The sequence below is a fragment of the Frieseomelitta varia genome, unplaced genomic scaffold (genome assembly GCF_011392965.1).
Source record: "Frieseomelitta varia isolate USP_RPSP 00005682 unplaced genomic scaffold, Fvar_1.2 scaffold_405, whole genome shotgun sequence".
NCBI lineage: Eukaryota > Metazoa > Arthropoda > Insecta > Hymenoptera > Apidae > Frieseomelitta > Frieseomelitta varia.
Window position 1 is genome coordinate 746,254 of NW_025110152.1, and position 24,842 is coordinate 771,095.

General features: G+C 36.3%; 2 protein-coding genes and 4 long non-coding RNA genes across 14 annotated transcripts; 5 read left to right on the forward strand and 1 right to left on the reverse strand.

Moving 5' to 3' along the window:
• Positions 1–3,019: 3,019 nt before the first annotated feature.
• LOC122531598 (DNA-directed RNA polymerases I, II, and III subunit RPABC1) lies at positions 3,020–4,071 on the forward strand. Its single transcript, XM_043659648.1, has 2 exons — positions 3,020–3,520; positions 3,604–4,071. Exons 1-2 carry the CDS (start codon positions 3,219–3,221, stop codon positions 3,932–3,934), a joined length of 633 nt encoding a protein of 210 aa, XP_043515583.1. The 5' UTR covers positions 3,020–3,218; the 3' UTR covers positions 3,935–4,071.
• A 7-nt stretch (positions 4,072–4,078) lies between these two features.
• Positions 4,079–9,583, reverse strand: LOC122531597 (growth factor receptor-bound protein 2). The gene is made up of 6 exons (XM_043659646.1): positions 8,820–9,583; positions 7,654–7,751; positions 7,448–7,567; positions 7,181–7,346; positions 6,922–7,095; positions 4,079–6,845 (listed from the first exon to the last, which is right to left on the reverse strand). Exons 1-5 carry the CDS (start codon positions 8,895–8,897, stop codon positions 6,922–6,924), a joined length of 636 nt encoding a protein of 211 aa, XP_043515581.1. The 5' UTR covers positions 8,898–9,583; the 3' UTR covers positions 4,079–6,845.
• Positions 9,584–9,720: 137 nt separating this feature from the next.
• On the forward strand, positions 9,721–14,008 carry LOC122531599. 9 transcript variants are annotated; one of them, XR_006307331.1, is made up of 4 exons: positions 9,721–9,797; positions 9,900–10,764; positions 11,113–11,229; positions 11,316–14,008. It is a non-coding gene; the product is annotated as an uncharacterized LOC122531599 (long non-coding RNA). The 9 variants fall into 9 exon arrangements; XR_006307330.1 differs by having other exon boundaries at positions 9,773–10,764; positions 11,316–12,540; positions 12,619–14,008; XR_006307328.1 differs by having other exon boundaries at positions 9,773–10,764; positions 11,316–12,143; positions 12,369–14,008.
• Positions 14,009–16,255: 2,247 nt separating this feature from the next.
• Positions 16,256–22,877, forward strand: LOC122531600. Its single transcript, XR_006307333.1, has 3 exons — positions 16,256–16,724; positions 22,312–22,729; positions 22,798–22,877. It is a non-coding gene; the product is annotated as an uncharacterized LOC122531600 (long non-coding RNA).
• On the forward strand, positions 17,016–18,548 carry LOC122531603. Its single transcript, XR_006307336.1, has 3 exons — positions 17,016–17,708; positions 17,875–18,370; positions 18,448–18,548. It is a non-coding gene; the product is annotated as an uncharacterized LOC122531603 (long non-coding RNA).
• Positions 18,553–19,636, forward strand: LOC122531601. The gene is made up of 3 exons (XR_006307334.1): positions 18,553–18,729; positions 18,819–19,246; positions 19,343–19,636. It is a non-coding gene; the product is annotated as an uncharacterized LOC122531601 (long non-coding RNA).
• Positions 22,878–24,842: the final 1,965 nt, after the last annotated feature.

Here is a 24,842-nt window from a genome sequence, read left to right on the forward strand (position 1 = left end):
TACTTTGCAACAACACACTGACTCTATCGACCGCATTGCGCGCGGTCACAAAAGTTTTCTGAAAATAAAGCTGATTAGTAATTCTGAAATTAAAGCTAATTAGGGGGAGGGGAGTACGTTCATTTAGAAAATACTGCTATATTTAGAATTATAAAAAATGATGATAAAAAAACTTGAATATATATTAAAGATATTATAAATTATAAAATATCTCTCAATACCGAATACTGTAAATGAAAGACAACTATTTGCAGAAATTGTATTCTGAATGTTCGTTATTAGAACAGAAAGTATGCACATTAATAATATATATCACGTCGTTAAGTCAAAATTTCATAGCTAAATATGCTTAAGAAATAATATTACAAAAAACGTGTGTGAAATCTTGCTTTGAATCGTTTGGGAAGAACTGGTATATTTTCATCTTTATATTTCAAATAATTACGAAATTACATATTGCGAATTGTATCTCAAATATATATAAATTATATATCAAATGTTACCCAAAATAAATAAATAAAATGTTACCAAATTTCCGTGAAAATATATCAGATTGTTCATTAATATTAGCGTCATGTGTGTTCTATCCAATCTTTGGCATCAAGAAATAAACCTGCGGAAGAAATCAAAAGTTAGAACAAATGTGTCAAATGAAGACAAATGTGTAAAAATGAAACGATAATCAATCTCAAATTCTACTGAACAAATGTACAAGACAACATACGAATGACATTGTCGACTGAAGAAAAATCGGCAGGAAAAAGTTTCAAAGCACTACACGATTTTGTTATTGTAATGCTCGCTGAATCGTTAAATACACGTACTAATTAAACGATACTATTATTAAGGTACAAATGGAAAAGAGTGTTGAAGAAGCTATCGAAGGGACGCCACCGATAGATTAGAAAAAGTTACCTAAAAGAACCTAATGCGACGTAACACGTGTTGTTGTCACGAAATTCTACAGATGAGTGACTCCTCGCGACATATCTCGTCACGCAGTTAAGGAAGTAGTAGGGGTCGAGGTGATTTTCGTGCGAACAGGCACGAGAGTAAACATTGGGTTTGTGTTGATGTTTTGAGTTTCGAGGTTCAAGACCTTTCACGCCTTAGTTTGTCTGAGAAGTGAAAAATTTTATTATATTACGCAGTGGAATTATTAGTTTAACTATTAAATGCGTATATTCTTAATAAATTATTGTTGAATTTAGTATTAGAATTGTTAAGAATTACGCAATATGAAATTAAAGAATCAACAAATAAGTGTGTGTATAAAGACATATAATAAAAAAAAAAATATATATATATATATAACAATGACAAGATTACAATATTTGTACAAGTTAGAGTTGAAATTATAAATAACTTGTAACATAAGTATAATCTATTTAAATCTGTTATTTCTTTAATTGTTCGAAATATGTTATAATTTTTGATTAAACCTTACCTTGAGTGGGAGTCAAAAATGCACATTCTATCTTAAGAATACAAATCACAAACACAAATCTAATAGCTATTGATTTGAATTTTTACCTGAACCTCTGAGAACCTCTGGATAATACTTTTTTCTGGATAATTTCTCTAGGTAATATTTCCTTCTTTACAGATGCGGTGTGCTTCGTTCCGCCATTTTAACCGCCACTTTCCAGTTAAAAATCGATCATGAGAAATATCGATTACATATCGAAAATCATAGGAAGTGTGTTCCGTATTTCACCGTGTAATGGCGCTGTAATCGCACGAAATGAAATGAAAAATAAAAAACTCTGGTTGAAATCACATACCCAAAATTCATGAGAAATTCATAAAAAAGAACGAAAATATTCACACTCCATAAAAAATTGTTAATACTTTAAATTGAAATTTTAATAGTATTACGCAGCAGAACTATTACTTAGGCCATTAAATACGTATGTCCTTAATAAATTACTGTTGAATTTAGTATTACAATTGTTAAGAATTACGCAATACAAGGTTAAGGAATCAACAAATGAGTAGAAAATGTTACAATAAAAGCAAAAGCATTATGAATATGTAATAAAAAGCTAGTCATATTGCAATGTCACAATATTTGTACTGGTTAGAATTAAAATTAAATTTTGGTATAAAATTATAAATAACTTTTAGCACAGTATGTTCTGTTTAAACGTTTATATGCCATTGTTTCTTTAATTGTTGAATACTATATGTAATAATTAGTTGATTAAATCTTACCTTAAGTTGAACCCAAAAATGCAAAAATCTTAAAAATTCAAAACACAAACACAAATCTAATAACTATTGATTTATATTTTTACTTGAGAACTTCTGGCAGACACTTCTTCCTGGACGACTTTTCTGGATAATATGAATAATACTTTCTTCTTTACGGACGAAGTGTGCTTCCTTCCGCCATTCTTCTCGTTTAAACATCGATCGTGAGAAATATCGATATGTGCGGGAATCCGAGAAAGTGTGTTCCGTATCTCACCGTTGGCGCTGTGATCTTTAACTAATTTAAATCCAATGCGCGCGCATTTCGCACGAAATGTTAACTTGGAATAAAGAGTAAAAATCTCTGGTTTAAATCAAATACTCAAAATTCTTAGAACCAACTGTACTATTTATTTTCGCCATTTTATTGAATTTCAAAGAATAGTTCATTAATTTTTAACCTAATAATTCACAAACTTCTGTGATTTTAATTAATTCGAACTAAATTTCAAATTTGGATAAAAAAAAAAATCGATTTTAAATGCGAGTTACTAATATACAATTTTGAATATGAATTTTTATTAACAATTGACTAGTTATTAACAATTATTATAAGTAGGTATATGTCCCATTGTTTAATGGGATCCAATGAACTGACACCGGATTTATATTACGTCAAATTAATTTACAAACTTTTAACAAAATATTAATTAATAAATTTAACACAAGGAAAATTCAACAATTACGTAGAATCTATATTTCGTATATTAATTTTATATGTACAACTACAATTTATAATATCACAAATATTTCAAGTTTTGTGACAAAGACATGCATCATACGCACGTCGCTCATTTACAGTTGTGTACGTTGTAGAGAAAAGTGAGGTTATATGTACAAAAAGAAACACGCTGAGGATTAGTTTAGAGGCTTAATTAGACGAAAGACTAAGAAACGGACGGAAAGAGAAGTATCAGGAAGTTAGATAACTTTTTTTCAGAGTCAATTCTAATTTTTCTCGAGAAATGGATGACGAAGCTGAAACGTACAAATTGTGGCGAATAAGGAAAACAGTAATGCAACTGTGTCACGATCGAGGTTACTTGGTTACCCAAGATGAACTGGATCAAACTTTGGAGCAATTCAAGGAACAATTCGGTGACAAACCGAGTGAAAAAAGGCCAGCTCGTAGCGATCTCATAGTTTTAGTTGCCCATAATGACGATCCGACAGATCAGCTTTTCGTGTTCTTCCCAGACGAGCCAAAGATTGGCATTAAAACCATTAAAACATACTGTCAGCGTATGCAAGAAGAGAAAATCCATAGGTAATTTGTCATAATAAGTAAATATGTACTGTTATAATTGGAGCATAATAAAATTTCTGAGTTTCTGTTTTGTTTCTTGACAGAGCTATTATTGTTGTACAACAAGGAATGACGCCATCAGCTAAACAATCATTGGTGGATATGGCACCAAAATACATATTGGAACAATTTTTAGAATCTGAGTTGCTCATTAATATCACAGAGCACGAATTGGTACCTGAGCACATTGTACTCACACCAGACGAGAAGGAGGAATTACTCACCAGATATAAACTAAAAGAAAATCAATTAATGCGTATACAGGCTGGTGACCCAGTGGCACGTTACTTTGGTTTAAAGCGTGGACAAGTTGTAAAAATTATTAGGCCTTCCGAGACTGCTGGTAGATACATTTCATATAGACTTGTGTGTTGACTCAGTGTTTTTATGTTGATAGACAAATTATATAGTCTAACTTTCTAAATTAAAGACAAGTTAGACTACATAATTTTTATAATTATTGTGTAAGATAAAGAGAAAATATAAAGTATCATTATACTTTAAAAATAAAAGTCCATATATTTCATACGACACTTTATTACGCTATAGTTGTATTTTGTAATTACATGGCGGTTAAGTACTAGCTATACATCAGGCAGTTAATAATTAGCATTTTCTTTGCAACAAATACATTTTCTTCATAATATGAATTCATTCTAATTTTCCTCATAATATAAATTCTTTCTGTTAATCATCAAAATAAGTGTAAGCAGTGTAATTTTGTACAGCTTCAACGAATAACGAATAAAATCAAGATCAGCGAAATAAATTTTGTTCAAACATATATTTTATTACATTTCATTATTATACATTTCTTGGTCCAGATGTATCATGGTATACCGTTGTCGTAAGACAACTCAATTCCAAATTCATCTAAGCAATTGTACACGTAGTTTCAAAGCAACATTCCTAGTAACTATATTTGCATATTGCTTTATTTGTTTATCGTCTTAGAGACTTTGTTTTGATATTTAATATGTAGTAATTAAAAAAATAAATATAAATTGCATAATTGCATGAATAAAAAGTAACTGTGATAAAAGAAAAATAAATTGTGCGTAACAGATATTTGTAACGATGAATTCTTCTTAAGTACAAAAGGCAAGTGAATCTATATGCTACATACTTATAATCTATGCTACTGATTTTAAAGAGTCTGACAAGATTCAACTATACTATATTTATACTCTCAGTAACATTAACCACAAAGTTAGAATAAAGTACATAAACTTGCACAATAAACATTTTAAACTTAAATAATTAATCGCTATGTTCTTCCATGTTTAAACATTATAAAAGGTGAACACTGATATATTATTTGCGTTCTTTTCCAATTTCATCAATGTAAAAGTTATTTTTTCAGAAATTGTACAAAATAATAAAAAAATTACTAATAATGCAAAAGACTTCTCTTATTGATCGTACAAAACTTGACTTAAGAATCATTTGTTTTCCTTTCTTTCACATGGTAGAAGGAAAAAGTTTATTCTTTTTAGTATTTGCTGTCTCTTTCCTCCTATTTTGAATATAGTGCATGCATAAGCATATAAGATTACTTATTTATATGGTATTTTGCAAAGCAGTTACGCCAGCTAAAATATTTCTTTCCTGATATATAAAATAATTTTAAAAAATAATGGTAGATGGGCATAAGTAAATAATGCATGCAAGAGTAATTAATATAATATATTGTTATCAATAAAATGTAAACATAACGAATAATAATAATTACACAATAAGACTACATATCTTTATTGTTTACACGAAAATAAGAAAGCAAGATTGTTGAAATAATTAGATAAAAAGAAGTATTTAAAAAATATACATGGACTTCCGTTCTTTTAAAAATTAATAGGTTTTGAAACAAAAACGTTATACATACCATTCGTTCAAAAGTCAAGACTGGTCAATTTTACATTAATTATTTTACATATCACTTTTTGGCATGTCAGAGAAAATGCATTTTACAAAACATAAATTGGCATTACAAAGACGGTAAACGAGGAACAAAACGATTCTCTCATGCAAAATTTATACATTTATTCTATTTCTCTACGTTCCTTCGATTATTGATACTCCTTAAATTACAAAGAATAAATCAGTCGTTGTGTCCGAGTCCCAGCGTGAATATGTATGTACGACGTTTGTGTAAAAAAAACTTGTATTCCCGTTCGCTTTTTTCGTGATAAAATCTCGAAAAGAGAAAACACAATGTTTCAAGAAACTATGTTTCGTAGCATAGTCGGTAAAAATAAAATTTTCCAATCACTTGCGTGCCATTGGAAAAATTCAGAAGACGGAACAGCATACATAAACTGCTATTCCTTTGCTAATACTTGAAAACGATTTACCTCAGGAGATGCAAGAATGATTATTCCACATACAGTCTGAATAGTACAAGTCTATATATGATACATAGCAAGTATATCTGATGTCATAATATCAGATGTATCTTAACCGTTGGAAGAATACTCTCTTCCTCAAATATTTGTAAAAATATTCACAACATAGAGGCAGAATGGTGTGCATTTTATGCCAAAAGGCGACGCATTTTAATGCTACATCTATATAAAGTTCTTGTATCTCGTATATGGATAGCTTACTAGGCTCTTTGTCACCAAGGTCCCCATTCTTCGAACAACAAATTCGTATTTAAAAATACAATGTTTATGCCAGCCCGCTTACACCTGTCCTTCAAAACAATACGCATTTTTCTTCGTAATCTTCGTAATACGATCAATATTCGTAGTTACTGATGTACACAGTTATATTATGTATATTATATGCTTTCATACGCATACTCCATCGATGGACTATCAAGATGTAGAAAACTCCCTTTAGCATTTCATTCGAAAATTTTCAGATTTACAAAAATCAAATTTGGAATAATCGAACATTGTGCCTATTGTATAACACGTACATCTGTCTTGGACAATTGTATCAGTCCCAGTGAAAAATTTTTCTTAGAGATCCAATAACAACAAACAAGAACATGTCACTTTGTTATGTGTTATATCACGATATATCACTCTACATTTGTTTATATAAATTACTAAACACGGAGAACGTTTTTCAATGAGACCAATAAAAAGTATACGTATAAGTGATAATATCGGTCCATTTAAACAACTCTACGTCTAGACCACCAATACATCCTGGTAGCCCATTCGATAGGTGGAGTTTGTAAAATGTTGTTGATTAGTTCTGCAGTAAGTCTGATCCTGTACGTGATAGTGGTGGGATAATGCGGCCGATGCCTTTGGCCTCTGTGTGCACAACATGAGGCCTAGAATAAATCATTTCTTTTCTTATAAAACTTCGAAAAGATAGTAAAAATAACTATTAATATAAATGATATTTACCTAGGAGTGATATGGAGTAACGTACGTAGAAGGAAATAGGCCTCGTCTATTACCAATTTCTCCATGCCACCAGTGTTGATCCGTACGATCAGTAACGGTTATTACATCACCTCGTTTGAATTCAAGTTCACCAGGTTCTTGAGGTTGAAAATCGTATAACGCTTGAACTAAACACTGAAACAATATGCATTCTTATACATTGTAAAACCAACATCTCTTTGTTACTTCATAGCTTGACGGTTATGCAAGAGATAATTACTTCTTCTGGCACCATATCCCTCAATTTAACGTCTTGTGAACGGGATACAGACGCTGTACGATGATATTCCACTAATTCGTTAAGACTGTTAAACTTGACCACCCAGAGAAAGAATTTACCTTGAGCATCTCTTAATACTTTGAAGTGTTGAACACCGTCTGAACATCTACAAAAAAAGAAACAAATTATTAAAAATTTCAAATAATTGGTTCAAATAATTGGTTTACAGTATCATGTCAACATCTTGTTTAAGAATTTCTTACTAACTTTACAGACAAAGAGAAATCACCAGGGGAACTTTCACTGATTCTAATAAGAAAGGCGCCTTCATGTTTGTTCATTAGTAATCTTTCTGCATCTGCTCTGGTTATCCTTCCATAGTACCAGCTAAATAAAACAAATCAAGTTAGACAAGGCATTAGATTTCTTCAATGTACACACACTTAGTAAAAAAAGTATATAAGGACACCTACTCATGATTTTTCATCTCTATGTAATTACTTGGAATGAGTCCTTCTCTGGAGTCTAGTTCAGCCCTGTACCAATTCATATCATCCTCCATGTTCAAAATCTGCAAACAAAACATTGCATGCCTGATTTGTTATAGACATAATTTATTACATGAAATATCGTTGCATACAAGAATTGAGAAATATAACTGTAACATATCTATTTCAATCTTCAATCTTCAATCTTAAGGAAAAATCGAAATCATAATCACTGTTAACATTTAATTGCATATGATTGAAACATCTTGAACATAAATAAACAAACAGTCTCAAAATCATTTTATCTTTGTTATAGAAAAGAATTGTAAGTAAAAGAAAAATTACATTACAAAAATGAAGGTGAAGACAAAATGAAGAAACAAATTCCAAATGACAACTTTTGATATGAATCATCAAGTAAACAGGAAGGAGAAGTGAATTAATATTATTATCAGAAGAATATAAACCAGTCATACATGTTTTTAAACAAGCATATAAAAAAAAACTTAGTCTCAAACGTCTTGTCAAATATACCGAGCAATTAATGATAATAGAGCTAATAAAGAAAAGACCAAACAAAGAAGAAACAAGACAATAGCAGTTATTGAGTGATTAATTGATCAAAATGATCGATTCTAAGTGTTTCATAGAAACAGCAGTTACTGACTGACTAATTGATCAAAATGACCAGTTCTAAACGTTCCATAGAAATTTCATAAATTGATGTGATTTTGGCGAGAGGAGATTTGGACATACATGGACAAAAGTTTCTTTCCTCTCTTTACTCGATGCAAATTTCTATACTTCGATCGTCAGTATCGAACTGTTGCAAATATCTTCATAAAGATAAAATATTGCATAACAGAGATAAAATCCTCTGTTGTTTTTTTTTTTTTTTTTTTTTTTAAGTGGGAGGAGGGAAGAGCTAATAGGGAAAAGAAACCAAGGAAATTAACGTTGTTAATGTACAAGCACGATTCGTTGCAAATATTTTGCAAGCGACACGCTAACTCCGATCGAAACGAAAGCAGTTCAGAAAGTTCGGGATCGGTAAGCAACTCTCCAACAATGATCAACAATGCGAGGCTATCGCCTGGCGTTCTTGTCAGTTCGTCACAGTTGGCAAACTATCCGCGACAGAGGATACAAACCTTTAGAATCTGGCTTCTACGAAAGCTAAGCTCATCCTCGGCGGTCGCCGTGAAATCGTGTTTCGCTATCGCCTCCATTCTTCTTCCTCGTCCCTCGGCAGTGAGAACGAAAGAGAGAGAAAAAGAGAGGCAGCGCTATATCTAGCCCTCGAAGGTAACACCAAAATCAATCTTCTTCAGTCTGTTAAACAGGGAAAGAGACAAGGAAAAGATCGAAAGAATGGGACAAGTTCCGACGTCTCGTGCGAATTTCCCTCCTCCTATCGCGGAGAGACGGATTCGCTGCGTTACGGTCGCGCTCTGTCCGTCGAGAGACACGTAATGCTCACGATACAACGCACGTACACACACACCGACCGCCACTTGTGCTTTTTTTCTGTTCGAGCGATTTTTCGAATCGGTCCCTAGGTTAAACCACCTCGGATCGATGCCACGTCGTGCCGTGCATATCACCACGCGGTTGCGATGGTTCTCACGCGTGCCAGCCGCAGTTTCAGTCACCGCTGCCGTCCAACTGTCAAAACCAAAAATACGAGCATCCACACTCACGGCTGTCCATCGCTTGTCTTATCAGACATTACACTCGACTCTCCCACTGGATCTCCCGTTCTGCTGTGTCTTGGTCCAACAATGCGCACTGACCACTGCGCACTCTGACGTCCGAATCCCGGTCCGTGCAAACGTACGAATATCTGGACGCAAGTTTATCCGAATGACGATCGAACAATCGCGAGTGAGCGACACGAGTTAGACGACCTGGTAGTGTCACGATCGTAGCGAGACTCTGTATGCCGTAGAAAGACGTACGCACGATTTTCTGAAACGAGCTGGCCAGCGTACTACTTTCCCGTGGCGCAGGCGCGCGCATGCGCGCCACCGCGATGCTGCGTCGACTGCTCCGCCGCCATCTTACGCTTTTACGAGTGTACCTACTCTGGAGCACGTACGCGTGTACCTACGCCGCGTGAATTTGCAAAGGTGTTTGCATTTTACGCGTCGTTTTCGATTTTTTTTCTAATCCACCGATGATTGTTTTTTTTTTTTTTTCACCTCCTGGGTCCTCGATGGAAACTATGTTAGACGATCTCAGTTGATGGCAGGCAATGAAAACGAGTAATTGGAACTCGAAGAAGGTTAATACGCGATAGATCGATTTGACATGTTTTGGAACAATGATACATACGTTAGAGAACGCACTTCCGTTTTTAATACAATTTGAGATTTTTCAGAGACGGTACGAATTTTCTACGGACATTGTTTGATCAATCGGTGATTTCTTTTATCTACTTGATCTCCGATGGAAACTATCGATATTAGACGATCTCAGTCAACGACAGGACAATGAAAATGAGTAATTGAAACTCGAAGAAGGTTAATACGCGATAGATCGATTCGACATGTTTTTGAACAATGATACGTACGTTAGAGAACGCACTTCCGTTTTTAATACAGTTTGAGATTTTTCAGAGACGGTACGAATTTTCCACGGATAGTGTTTGATCAGTCAGTGATTTCTTTGTCTCCTTGATCTTCGATGGAAATTATCCAGACGAATATTAGACAATCTCACAATCAGTCAACGACAGAACAATGAAAACGAATAATTGGAACTCGAGGAAGGTTAATACGCGATAGACATGTTTTTGAACAATGATATGTACGTTAAAGAACGCACTTCCGTTTTTAATACGGTTTGAGATCTTTCAGAGGTACGGTACGAATTTTCCACGGATATTGTTTGAAGAATAGAAACGATCACTTACACAGGTAGTACTGCGCATTTTCCATTTTCCGTCATTTCCTGCTTTACGGAGTAAATTACGATTGAGTGATGGACACGAAGCATCTAATAATCGCTGAATGAAACCCGTATTTTTCGCGCAATCAGTGAATCCATTATACCGTGCTCGTGCCACGAACACAGTTTCAAAAGTAGCAAGAAAAGGTAAAACTCGATTCTAGTATTAATTACTTCGTTCTTTCGACGATTAAAAATTATTCATACTTTCAAACCGACAGAATATATTATAAATAACTGAATGTTTATCTATATATATATGTGTGTAAATTAAAAAAAAAAGAGAAAAAATGATAATCTACTTGCTAACGTGGTTTAAACAGTTGTATATAAATTGTTATTCGTTAGAAATAGAGCATCGGTCGTGCAATGAATAAACATTTCGCGGCGTGATCGTTATTATCAAATGACCACGTGAATAATAAACAAATTGTACAGGGAAAGCAGGCTAGATCTGTTTTGTGGCCGGTGTTAAAAATTTCTATGTTTTTATAGATTACACGTACGAGTAAGAGAGACAGATAATACAGAGATCAAATTACGTTGTACGGAGAAGTAACTGAGTATTTTGATTTGAGGAGGAATCCGTAGACCATTTCGACTCCATGGAGAGTATGTATATGTTTCACTGCGTTTTCACCCTATCTATCTCAATCAACCGTTTCAAGCAACGGATCAATGCATCCAACTATTGTTAGCTTTGCAGAGTGCGCGTTTACTTTTGAAAGCATGTAAACACCATAGGCATCGAAGACCATTCTGCCAGTTGGATGATTTATTGGAGTAGAAGTGATTAATGCGAGGAACAATTTTATTTAAATTAACTATAGTGATCGATAATTCGTCGCTATATATAGGTATTATTAAGTGGTTTAATAAAGCGCGCGTTGTTAAAGCGCTGTGGAAGAAGTGTTATGGAAGGTCTCTGCTGCACACCGTTCTCATTGCCTTCGTTTCTTTTTTAACAAGACCTTAATATAATATTCAACTGAAAGAACGGGAGTAATAGCGAGGATTTCAGAAACGTTGTTTGAAAATTACGAAATCACGAGAAATGATTATTTAGCAAAAGACTTGCCAAACTTCTTGTTTGATCAGCGTATAAAATAGGTAAGTAATAAAAATAGGTGACACTTTCGGTAAGATTTTTTTCGTTGTCGAAATGAAGCTGGTCGGTGTAATCGGGACAAAAATTCCTGTGAATTCTTGTCATTGGTTCAAGAGCGGCTCGTCACGCGAACAACGTCGGCTCGCCGCTGTACACCAAACTCTTATGTAAGGCTCGTCATGCGAATGCATTTGTTTATTTGGGCTATTGCTTAGTTGTTTGTAGGGGCCGATGTTTTTAGGAAAGCGACGATACCCATGCGCAACGATACACACGGTTGTGCGCGTTAGCGCGGAAATTGAATTACCTTTGTGCGATCGCTGCGATGAAAGCGAGACCGGATTGTACCATCTTGCAAACAGTCTTTCAATTAAACGCAGCTACGAAGTACAATTTGCACGTCAAAGACGTCTCGATGGTAACGTTCCCGTTGGTTTTGTTTTAAAAACGCGCTGCCTCATTGATAGTGACGCTGCTCGTTAGAAAAAAGAAAGTCGAGGAAGCGCTCGATGATGCTCAATAATCAAGAGATCAATGAGCTGAGATCAGTGAGACATGGATAATTTTACAAAACAATTGAGGAAAAAAGAAATGCAACACGCACTGGACACGAATCAAGAGATTAATGTTTGTTTTATTTTAGTGCAGTAAAGGAGAGAGGAAATTTATTTCCAGTGACAAGATCGAGTTGATCGAGATTATCTTGAAGGAGTTTTTTTTCTTTTTTTTTTCTAACAAACACCGTGACAATGGAACGAAGAAAGTTGAAGTGTCCCGTTAGAACGTTCTTCGTGAAAACTTGTTTGCAATTTCAAGTAAGTCTTGCCGAAGTGCGAAGAAATAGTTTGTGTTGAGGAGATGAGCCTGGCTAGCGTGAGATTATGTTTGTTCAGTCGAATCTTGGACGAAACGGCCGCGGCCCGTGATCAGAATTTTGATGGAAAGGCAGTGGCGATTTCATGAGTAGACGCGCGTTCGCTTCCTGTTCAAGATTTACGTGCAACACAAACGCTACGCTTCCGCCCACATTCAATGAAAATTTCCAAGACATTCGCACGCCATTTAATCAAGTTAACCCCAGCCTTCGTTCCCAATGACGAACGTGATTTCGTCTCGTTTGTTCCTTTGATGATACAAAATAGAAAAACGTGTACACATGCAAAATAGAAGAGTTCAAAGCATCGAACGTCCAACAGTCTATTGGAAGGAATTTGTGCGTATATAAATTCAAAGGAGCAAGGTAGTTTTTTTTTTTATTTAAGATTGTTATCACCTTGATATGCCAGATCGAATTAAGATCTCGCACAGAGAAGGTTTCGATCGTGGGAAGTATAAATTGCGTTAAAATCCGGCTAATCAAATTTAAATGATATTCGGCCTTTATTAAGGTTTCCCGCAAGTTTCGCACATGTCTTTAACACACACCGTCATTATCATAATCGTTACAAACACTGACACTGTTGTACAAGCGAGAACAATTCAATTAACTGCGTGCAAACTTTTATCATTGAATATCAATGGTCTCATTATCATTTAGCTGTTTGTTATGATCTCAATTGTTTTCATTATTAGCCACGTAAACGTGCTGTATAGGCAGAGGCAAAATCTTACATACAAAATTTCGACGAGATAAAGAAATTTTAAAAAGATCTTTAGAGTCTTTAAAAACTATCGGATTAACCTTGCTGTCCTGGTCAATCCTCGGAGAGTACAGGCCCCGCAAACAAGAAAACGAAAGGTATTAAGAGAAGAAAAAGAGCGTTCGAAAACAAGGTTAAAAACAAGCACGATGAAAAGAAAAAAAAGGGAGAATAGAGAAACGGAATGAAAGAAGAAACGTAAGAAGAGATGAAAAATAAGTGGAAGAAGAAAAAAAGAAAAATGAGTGAGGAATAAGAAGGGGGCTTTGCTCGCGTCTGAAGACGACCCTCGGTGAAAATGCAATTTCGGTTCTTGTCTGGAGACGACGTAGCTACCATGGGCTCATCTTCCTGGCGTCGTACCCCCTTCAACATTGTTGAAGACACAGCCTCTCGTGCACACAGAAGTTCTTCTCTCTGGCGTGTTTCAGGAGATGAAAGGCTCCCGTGGCTATCAAAGGGAAAGGGAAGAGAGGCAAAGGCCCCACCCGACAATGGCCCTGAGCCCCAAGGTTTTCAGGCTCGACGTCCAGGCTTCGGAGGTCCAGTCGTCTGCTATTCCAATCGTCGAGCTATTCCCATTTTTTCACATCAGAACTGTTGTGTGTTTTCTAGTCATCATCTGGAATTTTCCTGGGAGGAGTTTGAAAAATCTCAGAAGCGTCGAGTTCACATTTTCTGCATGTCGAGGAAAAACGTTACCGGCGGCGCTTTTTACTCGCCGGAGGAGAGAAGCATTTCCCCTTTTAACTGTGATTACGAAACGAGGAAAGAAGGCGGTTCTAAATTTACGTTGGTTCATTTTGCATCCTCGTCGACGGAGGTGAACGTGCCGACATGATCTCGCCAGAGGACCATCTTCGGCAACGAGAGAATTGGAACAAGGTGTTCGATGAATTTTCTACGAGACGTTTGAGACCACTGCAAATGATTCAGCGTTTCTGCAATCGATTGCCGCGAGAGCGAGAGGGAAAGACGCCGGCAGCGCACGTGTCTCATTTTACATTGTTGCAAATCTTGATGGAGAACTTTCAGAGTTTCATCTTGCGCTCTTACAAATCAATAGATTGAAGACTGGGGGGTACCTTTGAGATTTTTTTAAATAATTCAAATTTATTTCATTTATTTAATAATATGAAATATAATCATTATACGATATCTTTCTAACTCAAATGATTAAAATTTTTTAAAAGAAAGATGAAGAAAGAATATTTACAAAGTCATATGTATTCAGCATAACAAGGCATTTGTATGTTTCATCGTGATTTTGATATTGGAGGTTCTGTCCTTTTAGCTATGCTTTGAAATGAAGAATAATAAATGTACATGTCACTTTCTTTTCAAATGCTTGTTATATTTATCAATTGTCAACGTTACAATTTTAATTTTTTTAATTTAATATTTAATATTTAATATTTAATATTTTAATTTAATATTTTTAGAAAGAAAAAACTTCAATCGGCTAACGTGAACATCTTATACTTGAACCGAGACATAGTATACCTAATTGAAAAAAATGAAACAGAAAGCAGACGATAACGGTGAATAACGGTGTATAACAGATTTAAAAAAGGTATAGAGATACGTAGCTCTTTCTTAAAAATGCATGCGCTGAAATGAATCCATCAGTTCTCACTAAAAGTACTATGGAAGCACGTGTATAATACACGGTATATCACGTTGTATACGTCAGAGGTGGAAAAAGGAAAGAAAGAGACAGAGAGAGAGAGAGAGAGAGAGAGAGAGAGAGAGAGAGAGAGAGAGAGAGAGAGAGAGAGAGAGAGAGAGAGNACAGAGAGAGAGAGAGAGAGAGAGAGAGATTCAAATCCAGTCGATGGAAATGTTACTGTAAATCCGCGTCAAGATCATGGCTGACGTCATCCTCTGACGCACCACCATCTGACATATCCTGTACTGTCCATCGAACATTCAAAGTTACATTTCCTATTGGTAAACATCGTTATCATTTTTCAAACGTCGACTGTTCATCGTCGCAATCGTCAAATTATTCGAGCTACAAATGTAAAAATCGGTCGTCAAGAGAATGTTAAGAGTTTAATCAAGAATTTAAAATCACGATGACTCTTTCAGATTTTATAAATTTTTACAGAAAGAAGTGCAGTTAATTATGTTTCATTACTATTATTTCATTGGAAACAATCTTCATAATATGAAATTTCGTATCGAATTGAAATTTACAAAGTGCAGAGGAAAGAAGAAGGTGATTATAAGTTGCTGTGCTTTGATTTTGTTTTATTTACTTAATTTATTGAATAAAATTAAGAATTTTCAGTTCTGAATAAAAATTCAAACGTATGATACGAGTTGATAATGGAGAACAACTTGGGCTGAATAGAAGGATACAGGAATTTGATTATTAATCATTTATTGCTGAAAAAAAAAATAGCAGTTTCGATACGTGCTGCCATCTTCAAAGGTAGTTGATGCTTCCGGTAAAGTAGAGATCTATAGATTGTAGGGGACCATGATCTAGATGAGAATGAACAGAACATCTCCTCTTTACAAACACTGTAACAGGTGTTTCAACTTCTGGTGGGGAGTTTGGACTACTGATTACACATCAGTGATCTCTATCTTCGATATCGGACACTGTTACAAAATTGTATTATCGGACACTGTACCAAAATTGCATTTAGCAAATTGGTAAATTTCTAGTTAGTTGCACATCTGTTTAACAAAAGAAGGATTTTTCAATGTGATTGCGCTACAAGGTAAAAGGCATCATTTTGCATAATTTAAAAGGAAATCAGAGAAACTAAAGAAATTTCAAATACGTTTCAAATACATTGAATCCATGAAGAATAAAATGAAACTTTAAGTAAAATTAAATCCAAACAATTTATCGTTATTTACAATTTTATAGAGCGTCAAGAAGTTCATTAGACTGCAGGAAAGATTTCCAATTGATGCTTTGAAGCAGATCTGTTGAAGTAAAAGTTTCTGTCTCGTTCTTATGAACAGGTTATTTTTTTAAAAACCAAACGAAACCGAGGTTTTAAAATCTCCCTTTTAATTCTCACGAGATTTTGCGTAGAGATGAATCGTTGCGTGAAGGATGTATTGGCAGGAAGCTTTTTCGAAAACTTTCGGAAAATTTGAAGATGGTACAAAGTCACTGGTAAAAGAGGTAGGGGGGGGGGGCAGGTGTGCTTCGTGCAGACGTACAAGTAACACGGAGATAATATTCAAACATAGAGAAGGAGCAGCCTTTGCGAGCGCAAGAGTGTGAGTGATCACGTCCTGTACTTTCCTAAGCACCTGCGGAGTCAGAACGAATCCGGCAGGTGCAAAAAGGATACGGGAAACCCCGAAGACTTTGTGCAATCCTCGCTGAACGGGTAAGTCGGTAGTCGGTTTTACTATAAAATTGAATTACGACGTACGACAGTTGCAATCCTACAATTTATTAGTTTCTCACGCTAATTTCGAATATAACAATTACTATTGGTCTTTTACTGTATTACTATATTTATTATACTATATAATACTCTACTATACTGTGTTATAAGTCTATACTATATTATACTATACTATATTTTACTATATTGATATATATATATATTTTTTAAGTATTTAATTCCCATCATATGTTTTCGAGTTTGAAGAATTTCTTGATCAAAAGAAAAAGAAGTAACTTTAGTGCGATAGAGACAACTTTGTTGAATGGTTTTATAAGGAAGATTTCTAAGAGAGGCGTAAAGAAGGAAAGAGAAGCGTTTGAAGGTTTAAAGATAGTTACAGAGCGCGGTTTGCGATTTTCCCTGTCGTTTCCCGGATAACTTCTGCGTCAGCCTTTATCACCGGGAAAAAAAATTCGTTAGCTTGGCGCGGCCTAGCTTGGCCTGTTTCCAGAACAAGCCGCCAGAGGTCCGGCGTTACGTGCGAACCGAGGCCACGCCGATGAATTTGGTGACGTAAGAGAATAAAACCACCATAAAGGCTTGCTTGGTTCATTAGCGCAAACCGCGGAGCATGGCATCCTTGTCGTTATAATCCATAGTCTGAGTGTATCTCCACAATATGTACTTTTAAAACGTGCGCCGCGTTGGCACGGGACTCCGATACTCTACCAGAGAATAATAAAACGACGAAACGTTTGCGATTACGGGAAGTTGTCGGAATCACTTTCCCATCTAACATTTTTGTGCACTTTAAACATCGATGTTGCGTTAATTGCAAAGGGACGAAAGGACACGAGAGTAGAAAGAGATCAGACACATTATTCTATTTAGATGAACACGAGTAGAATTTATTTCAAAAATTGTTCGTTCGATTCGTGATACGCATGCGCAACAGGCTCTCCATTGTTACACGATATAAAAGTGAGATTTGCTAGATTGTCGAAGTGAAATACATTTGTTGTTATATTTCGCATTAACGATCGCTATATTTTAATTTGTATCATATATACATATTATTTATATTAATGTTTCTATGTTTTTTCTTTCATTCATAAACATTTGATACACGCAATTGTAATTGTTACAGGAAATAGGTTAGTTTTCGAAACGCATTTCGTTTCTGAATTGTCGAGTCGAGTCCTGCGGTTGTTCAATGCTGCAACGAAGTGTAGCAATAAGGAGAGATAATATACTTGACTTCCACTCGGAGAGGTCGGCTAGATAAGAGAAGAGCGAACCTGCGAAATTGACTTTTGTAATTACCGACCGAGACTGCGCCAAGGTAGCGTTCGATCGATCTGCGACCAGTAGATCAGTCGGATACGATAAAGTTTGCAATTTGCACGCAAAGAGAAATGATCTAGGCTCCGATTCGTTCGATCATTCGCCAATTACCGTGTCAATCTTTCTTGTGAAACTTCGATCAAGCCTGCGTTTGCAGTAACTGCTACGTAACACCAGATTTTTACATTTTACGCGTAACCTCTTCCATTTTTAAATTCATTGATCGATATGTCAATGCTGCAATTCATTTCCCTCCAATGTTAATAACATTAACGTTACTTCGTGAATTCGATACAAAGGTATTCTTTATGATTTTCCTTCCTATTATTTTTTAGAAAATCGGATTCAACTTCTTAAAATTTAATCTGAATTTCAGAAAAGAAACTTCCTGGCAGAAGAAGCTCTGTATGCTAATTATGCGTATCGACATGCACGTGTAGCTTTTGCAATGAATATTCAAGTATTTTAGAAACAGTATATATATGGATAATTTCCGGAAATTAAGAAAGCTGCTTCATCGAGGAATTTGCAAACGAAACGCAACAATGGCATTTGAAATGACACACAGCATGTGTGTATCCCGTATGTCGTGTGTGAATCGATAGTGGTTCGTATCCAGCGTTGCGTAAAATGACGTCAATTGGCGCGTAAGAATTATGTATGTGAGAAAGCTGGCCGTAATCGTGATCGACTACTTTATTAGTAGACTACTTCTTTATCAGTAAACTACTGAACATTTACTTTCAGAAATTTGCTTTCTTCTTTGGATCTATTTGAAGGCTATTGGAGGCCTTAACTGTGAAAAATGTAGAATATAATTTCTAAGACATTGTTACACACACTGGAGATATAGTATGTGGGTACACATTTATATTGTAGGAGAATTGAAATTGACTCGCAACGATTAATTTTTAATTCTGTGGCTAAAGAAGTTTCGGACTGACCCAGTTTAACAGGTTACAAAATATCATAACTCTTCAACGATAACGATCATTCAAATTTTCCGTTGTTTCTTAGCGAGACATTAAATTGAACTAAAAAAATAACACACTGCTTTCAGAAATCGTCTCGAAAATCGAATTAGCAAAGAGTTGCTTAACGCGTTTAAATCATATTTTTATCAATTTTCCTTCTCCATTAGAGGATCGAATGGTGAGTGAAACGAAAGAAGCGAGGTATGTGAAATACAAACACAAAATTCAGCAACAGTGATCCTTTTGTCAAATCATTTAATGAAACCATCGTGTTCTATATCTTTTTATTTATTGCAGAATATTTTCTATTTATTTGTTTGCCATTTCCACTCGCAAGCAGATATAATTCCCACGTGAAGAAGCTTCACGTTAAAGGAATTACACGTCGCGCTACGAAACGAATTCCTCAAGTTCAAATCAGATTAACTTGCATGAAAGTTACTACGAAATGGGAAGCATTTTATAAATTATATTTTGGCAACACTCGCCGCCGGGCAGGACAGAGGAGTCCCGAAAGAAAGTGCGCCGTACAATTAAGATTTTAACCACTTGCGCTGGCAACTGATTGCGGACCATAACGAGTGACCGAACCGTATACAATAATTCGTCGCTTTCTTCTTTGAACTCGTCGGCACGATATCTCTGGACAGATATTATCGAGAAGTAATGAATTTATTATTTGTTACTTAAATATTCTTAAATATAATAATATAATATAATATAGTATATAAATATTATAATATTTAAATACACTTAAATATAATAATATAATATAATATATATAAATATTATAATATTTAAATACACTTAAAATACTATAATATAATATAATATAAATATAAAATAATATAATATAATATATATAATATTTAAATACACTTAAATGTAATAATATAATATAATATATAAATATTATAATATTTAAATACACTTAAATATAATAATATAATATAATATATAAATATTATAATATTTAAATACACTTAAAATATAATAATATAATATACTATAAATATTATAATACTTAAACATACTTAGAACTGCGAAAATATTGCAATTTTGGGACAAAAAAAAATTCTCGACGTGCGTGGCACGTCATTCCAGCGCAAGAGGTTAACAGAAATTAATAGAACTCCCATGCCGGTAAATCTCCGCCGTGCGTTTCCTTTGTTGCGCTAAACTTTGTTTGCTCGATCCTCCCCCCTCCCCCCTTCCTTTTACGGTGAACTCTTTCGACAGCCAGACCGAACGTACCGCATCCCTCAAGGGGTTAATTCCATTTCGGCTGTCTGGGCAACACGCGAGCCGAAGACGCGTGCATCGCGAAAGAACCTGCCACCACATCGTGCATATGCATGCACCGTGTATTGTGTTGCCTCTGTCGACAGAATATTCAGTGTCGAACGTCAGCGATTTGTTTTTCATGATGCACGGGTTGCACAACGTCGATTTATCGCTGACGAATGTTATTGGCGGCTGGTGATCAGCGTGGACGCAATATCTTCACGGACGGGCGGCCGAGATGTCGAGCGAGCCGATTTTAAAAATCAATTCATCTCCACGCGCCTGCGGGTAACGGTCGATGTCCAGCTTTTAATACGTCGTTAAGATTGACCGCTCGGATCGCGACTGAACGATCGCGTTTTGAATGCGAGCAAAGCAGAAAAGTATGGACGATATATACCGGCAATATGTTTCAACGATTCTTTGCGTTGGGATTGCTTGAAGCATTTTTTGGTAATTGAATAATAATTGATCGAAGCAAATAGGAAGGTGATTGAACGTTGAAAGTGTTCATTGGAATCTGGTTAAATTTCTCTTCTTTTTTTTTTTTTTTTATCATAAAACATCATTGAATATCATTTCGATATTGAATGTTTCAGAGAATTAAAAATATTAAACTCTTAAGAAAAATATTACAATAATTGACATAACTTACAGGCAAAGAGGCACGTGTGTCTCTAGATGACGGAAGATGTGACAATATCAGATCCAGAACTGTTTCAATTATTCTCCTTTGAAATACTCAAAATGTACACTCGCGAGTTATCTACTACATCCGCTAGAAATGATTAATTTCTATAGTAAACGCGATTGTTATTGAAGATTTTTAGATACATGCGTTTTTGGAGTGCACGCTGCGAAATGCGTGTAGCCAGCTGGCCGATTGAGAACGCGTTATCTTATCATCAGCCAACAGCCCAACTTACTTCTCCATCCAAAACGCATGTTTCAGTATACGAGAGATAACATTTCGCTCCGTGGCCAATGAGATTCTATTTGAGATCCCGCTCGCTCGGTTGCGGAGAAATCAGAATCCGGAATACGAGACATGCAACTCGATCTTGCGCTCATCTCGATTTCAGTCTCCCATCCGATCAGACGCCGCTTCTTAGCTATCAGCAATCTTGCGGAACGAGTCCTCTAGGCTCGGTCGTCCAAACATCGTACACGCACGGTGTTTACGTAGCTTTACATTTCTATATATTAGTACAACGTTAATTACACGTTAATCAAAGACTCGTGCTTCCAGTCGTCGGAGTCTCTCGACTTGCTTATAGCGTTATGTTCGTCTGAAGAATTGTACTTTTGCATTACATACCTCGATGTAACAATGTTGCAATCTTCTTTGAATTATACAAATGTTTATCGGGATTGAACGCTGGAAATCGTAGTCTTTGCAACATATGTATATTTATGTATATTTATATTTATATTTATATTTATATTCATATTTATATTTATATTTATATTTATATTTATATTTATATTTATATTTATATTTATATTTATATTTATATTTATATTTATANTTGCACACAGGTATTAAATACTTATTGTCAGCGATCAAAATTGTAAGAAACAAACATTGTCATGGTGTTTACCATGGAATTACATATTTCTTTCGTTTCACGTCGAAGAAAAATTTTCTTGAGACTGCGCACAAATGAAAATGCACATCGCAAACGCTATTAAATAATTCATGTTTCACGTTTGAAAATAGAATTGAGCGACGACGTTCAAGCGAAAAGCAAAATCCACAATAATTGTAATGACTTGAACGGTTTTAAACAGCCATGACAATGGTGTGTGTTATACTTCAAACTTTCAACGTTTATTCTTCCAATAATTTTCAATTTAAATTTTCACTCGAGAAAGTTTACTTCTATTCGATGACTGAAAAGTATTTAAGTTTTAATCTGTTTACACTTTTAAGCCGTTTTATCTTTTCTCTCGCTCTTCTGTTTCTCTTTCTCTTTTTCTAGCGCGCTATTGAATTTTTGTCTATTCACGAATGACATCCGGGCGGAGTTTCATCACGTGAAAGTGCATGGAGCTTCGACAATTAACATCGCATCCATTCACGTAAGCACGACGGCATTGCAGGAAGAGGGAAAAGAAAAAAAAACAAGCGTCCATTCATGAAAACTCTTATCTGCATATATACAGCTATAGTCAGCCAGCCCTATTTCATTCACACGCTCGTGGAATAGGTTGAATTTATCGCTGTCATCTATTCTGGACCATTTTCACTTTAGAGGCTCATTATCCCACGCCTCGTCTGCTTCCAATCTTTTTCTGAAAGGCCAAGGCCACTCCAATCTCACCGGCACAAGTTCCTATCAACAGGAAACAAATCAACGCATTCGCTTGGATTTCTCTCTGATGTAACAAAATGAAAAGGTACGTCGTGTTCCATTCGTTCGTTGATAAATTCCTGTTTAATCCATAAATCCAATCCTTTTATTCAGAAACTCTTCGCCCAGCTGTGTGATCTACCGTGCAATTTGTGAAAGCGTAGACGACATTGGGAGAGCCACAGGAATCGAATGACAGGCATGACACTTTCATTTCTGAAACCTCTGAAGAATTAATTGAACACGTTCGCGTTCTGTCCAGAAGCCGCATGCATCTCAGAGAAACAGTCAGTGTCAGAGCTGCACAATGAGCAAGAGAGAATCGTCGAGTCCTCTCACGTGCGCCGGAATATATATAGGCGCAAATTCGAGGCACGGTGGAGGATACGGTGACGTAAATCGAATGCACGCGGGTCTGTTTACATACGAGATAAGAGTTTGTTCTGGGTCAAGGTTGCACGCAGTTTGATAATCCAATTCAGATAACGGGACATGTATAGTTGCTGGACCTTGAGTACATACATACATATATATATACATATATATATATATACATATATATATATATATATACACGTATATATAATGGCTGGCTGCGAGAGAAAGAGAAACATCCGAAGAGAAGACACAGGAGGCATGAGCCTCGGTGACTCATTTCGCGAGCAATTTGTCAAATCATCTGCCCCTTCCCTCCCTTCTCGAAAGACCCGCCCTCGTTCCCTCTCTCTCAGACGGAAAGACTCACGTTTATCGTGAATAGTACGCCTAACGTGCGCACGTGACATTTCGAGTATCTCGAATTAAACTGTAAACATCGTAGTACAACCGACGGTTGAAACCCAGCCACGTGGACGGTGTCAATGATCCTCCTATGTATTTATTGGATCGTTACTTACGCACGGCGCCACATATATATATATATACACGTATACACGTGCATACGTACACGCATACTGTTCGTTTGTGTCTGCGCGGGCATCTCTCTCTTTCCTCGTCTCACTTTTGTCAGCCGTGACCTCGAAGGTTATTTCGCCCGTCTGCCTCTTTATCTTCGGAATCTCCTTGCGAGACCCAATTTTCGAAATCTCCCATTCAGACGCCTCTCCGCCCGGCGAACGACGCGACGCGTCGTACGATTTCTCCATTGATCCACGATCGACGTAGTACACAACGAAAATCTGGAACTCTTTCTCTGTTTTGTTGCACGTGGAGTTACGATTTATGACTATGTCGTTGGAAACAGATTAGTTTTCACGTGTGCAGTAGTTGGAATACTTGAACGTGTACGTATTCAAATGTGTATTCAACAAGTTCTATTCCCTCGAAATTGGAACAAACACATACTCTTAAGGAGAACCTCAAGAACACATTGAAACGATAGAAAAGCAAAGGCAAAGCCATCCTCCCCCTATCCCCCATTTCTTCTTAAATCAAAAGCAACTCGATACGAAATTACACACAAACAGCCCCCTGGTGACTTTTTCACATTTAATCGCCTCCCCTCCCCCCTTTAGACTTCTTCTTCAGCAACTGTACGCGTTTCGTTTCCATGCTGCCACGCTCACGCTCTGCTCTATCTCGGCCGATTCTCTGTCACGATTCATAGGGGTATAGGTAAACGACATTCGCGTCCGAGTGGGCACGTGCGTGTGCCGCTGCGTTCGCGTGTCCCGTAGTTTGTGTCGTTGACTGAGGGCGGTGGTGGTCATGTGGTGGTAGCGGCGTAAACGGGGGGGAAGAGGGTGACGGAGAAGGGAGAGCAAGCACGTGTGAGGACGTAGTACGATTTACTCGCAGATCGGAGGAACGTCTTCCTCGTTCCCTCCCTCGCCCTCTTTCACGTCGATGGACTGTCTTTCTTTCTCTGCACACCCCTTCCTCCTATCGTGTACTTCTCTTCCTCATTCTCCTCCTCTTCGTCGTTCCTCCTCCTCCACCGCCTCCTCCTCCTCCTTCACCACCTCTTCCTCCTACCACTGACATTATACTACTACTACGGGGTACTCCACTTTCATTCAGTCGCTTCTAAAAATAAAGTCCCTGATTCACAATGCATGAATGACAATCACACTGAAAGGAATACCGCGCAGACTTGTAGCCTTTCTCACTCTCTTTCCCTCCCCTCCCCTCCCCTCCCACCGCCGCCGACTGTTTCTCAC

Coding starts and splice junctions, on each gene's coding strand:
- LOC122531598 (XM_043659648.1), top strand. CDS start 3,219: ATGGATGACGAAGCTGAAACGTACAAATTGTGGCGAATAAGGAAAACA. Junction 3,521..3,603: donor CAAGAAGAGAAAATCCATAG/GTAATTTGTCAT, acceptor GTTTCTTGACAG/AGCTATTATTGTTGTACAAC.
- LOC122531597 (XM_043659646.1), bottom strand. CDS start 8,897: ATGGAGGCGATAGCGAAACACGATTTCACGGCGACCGCCGAGGATGAG. Junction 7,752..8,819: donor GTAGAAGCCAGATTCTAAAG/GTTTGTATCCTC, acceptor TTTTGTTTGCAG/ATTTTGAACATGGAGGATGA. Junction 7,568..7,653: donor ATAGAGATGAAAAATCATGA/GTAGGTGTCCTT, acceptor TGTTTTATTTAG/CTGGTACTATGGAAGGATAA.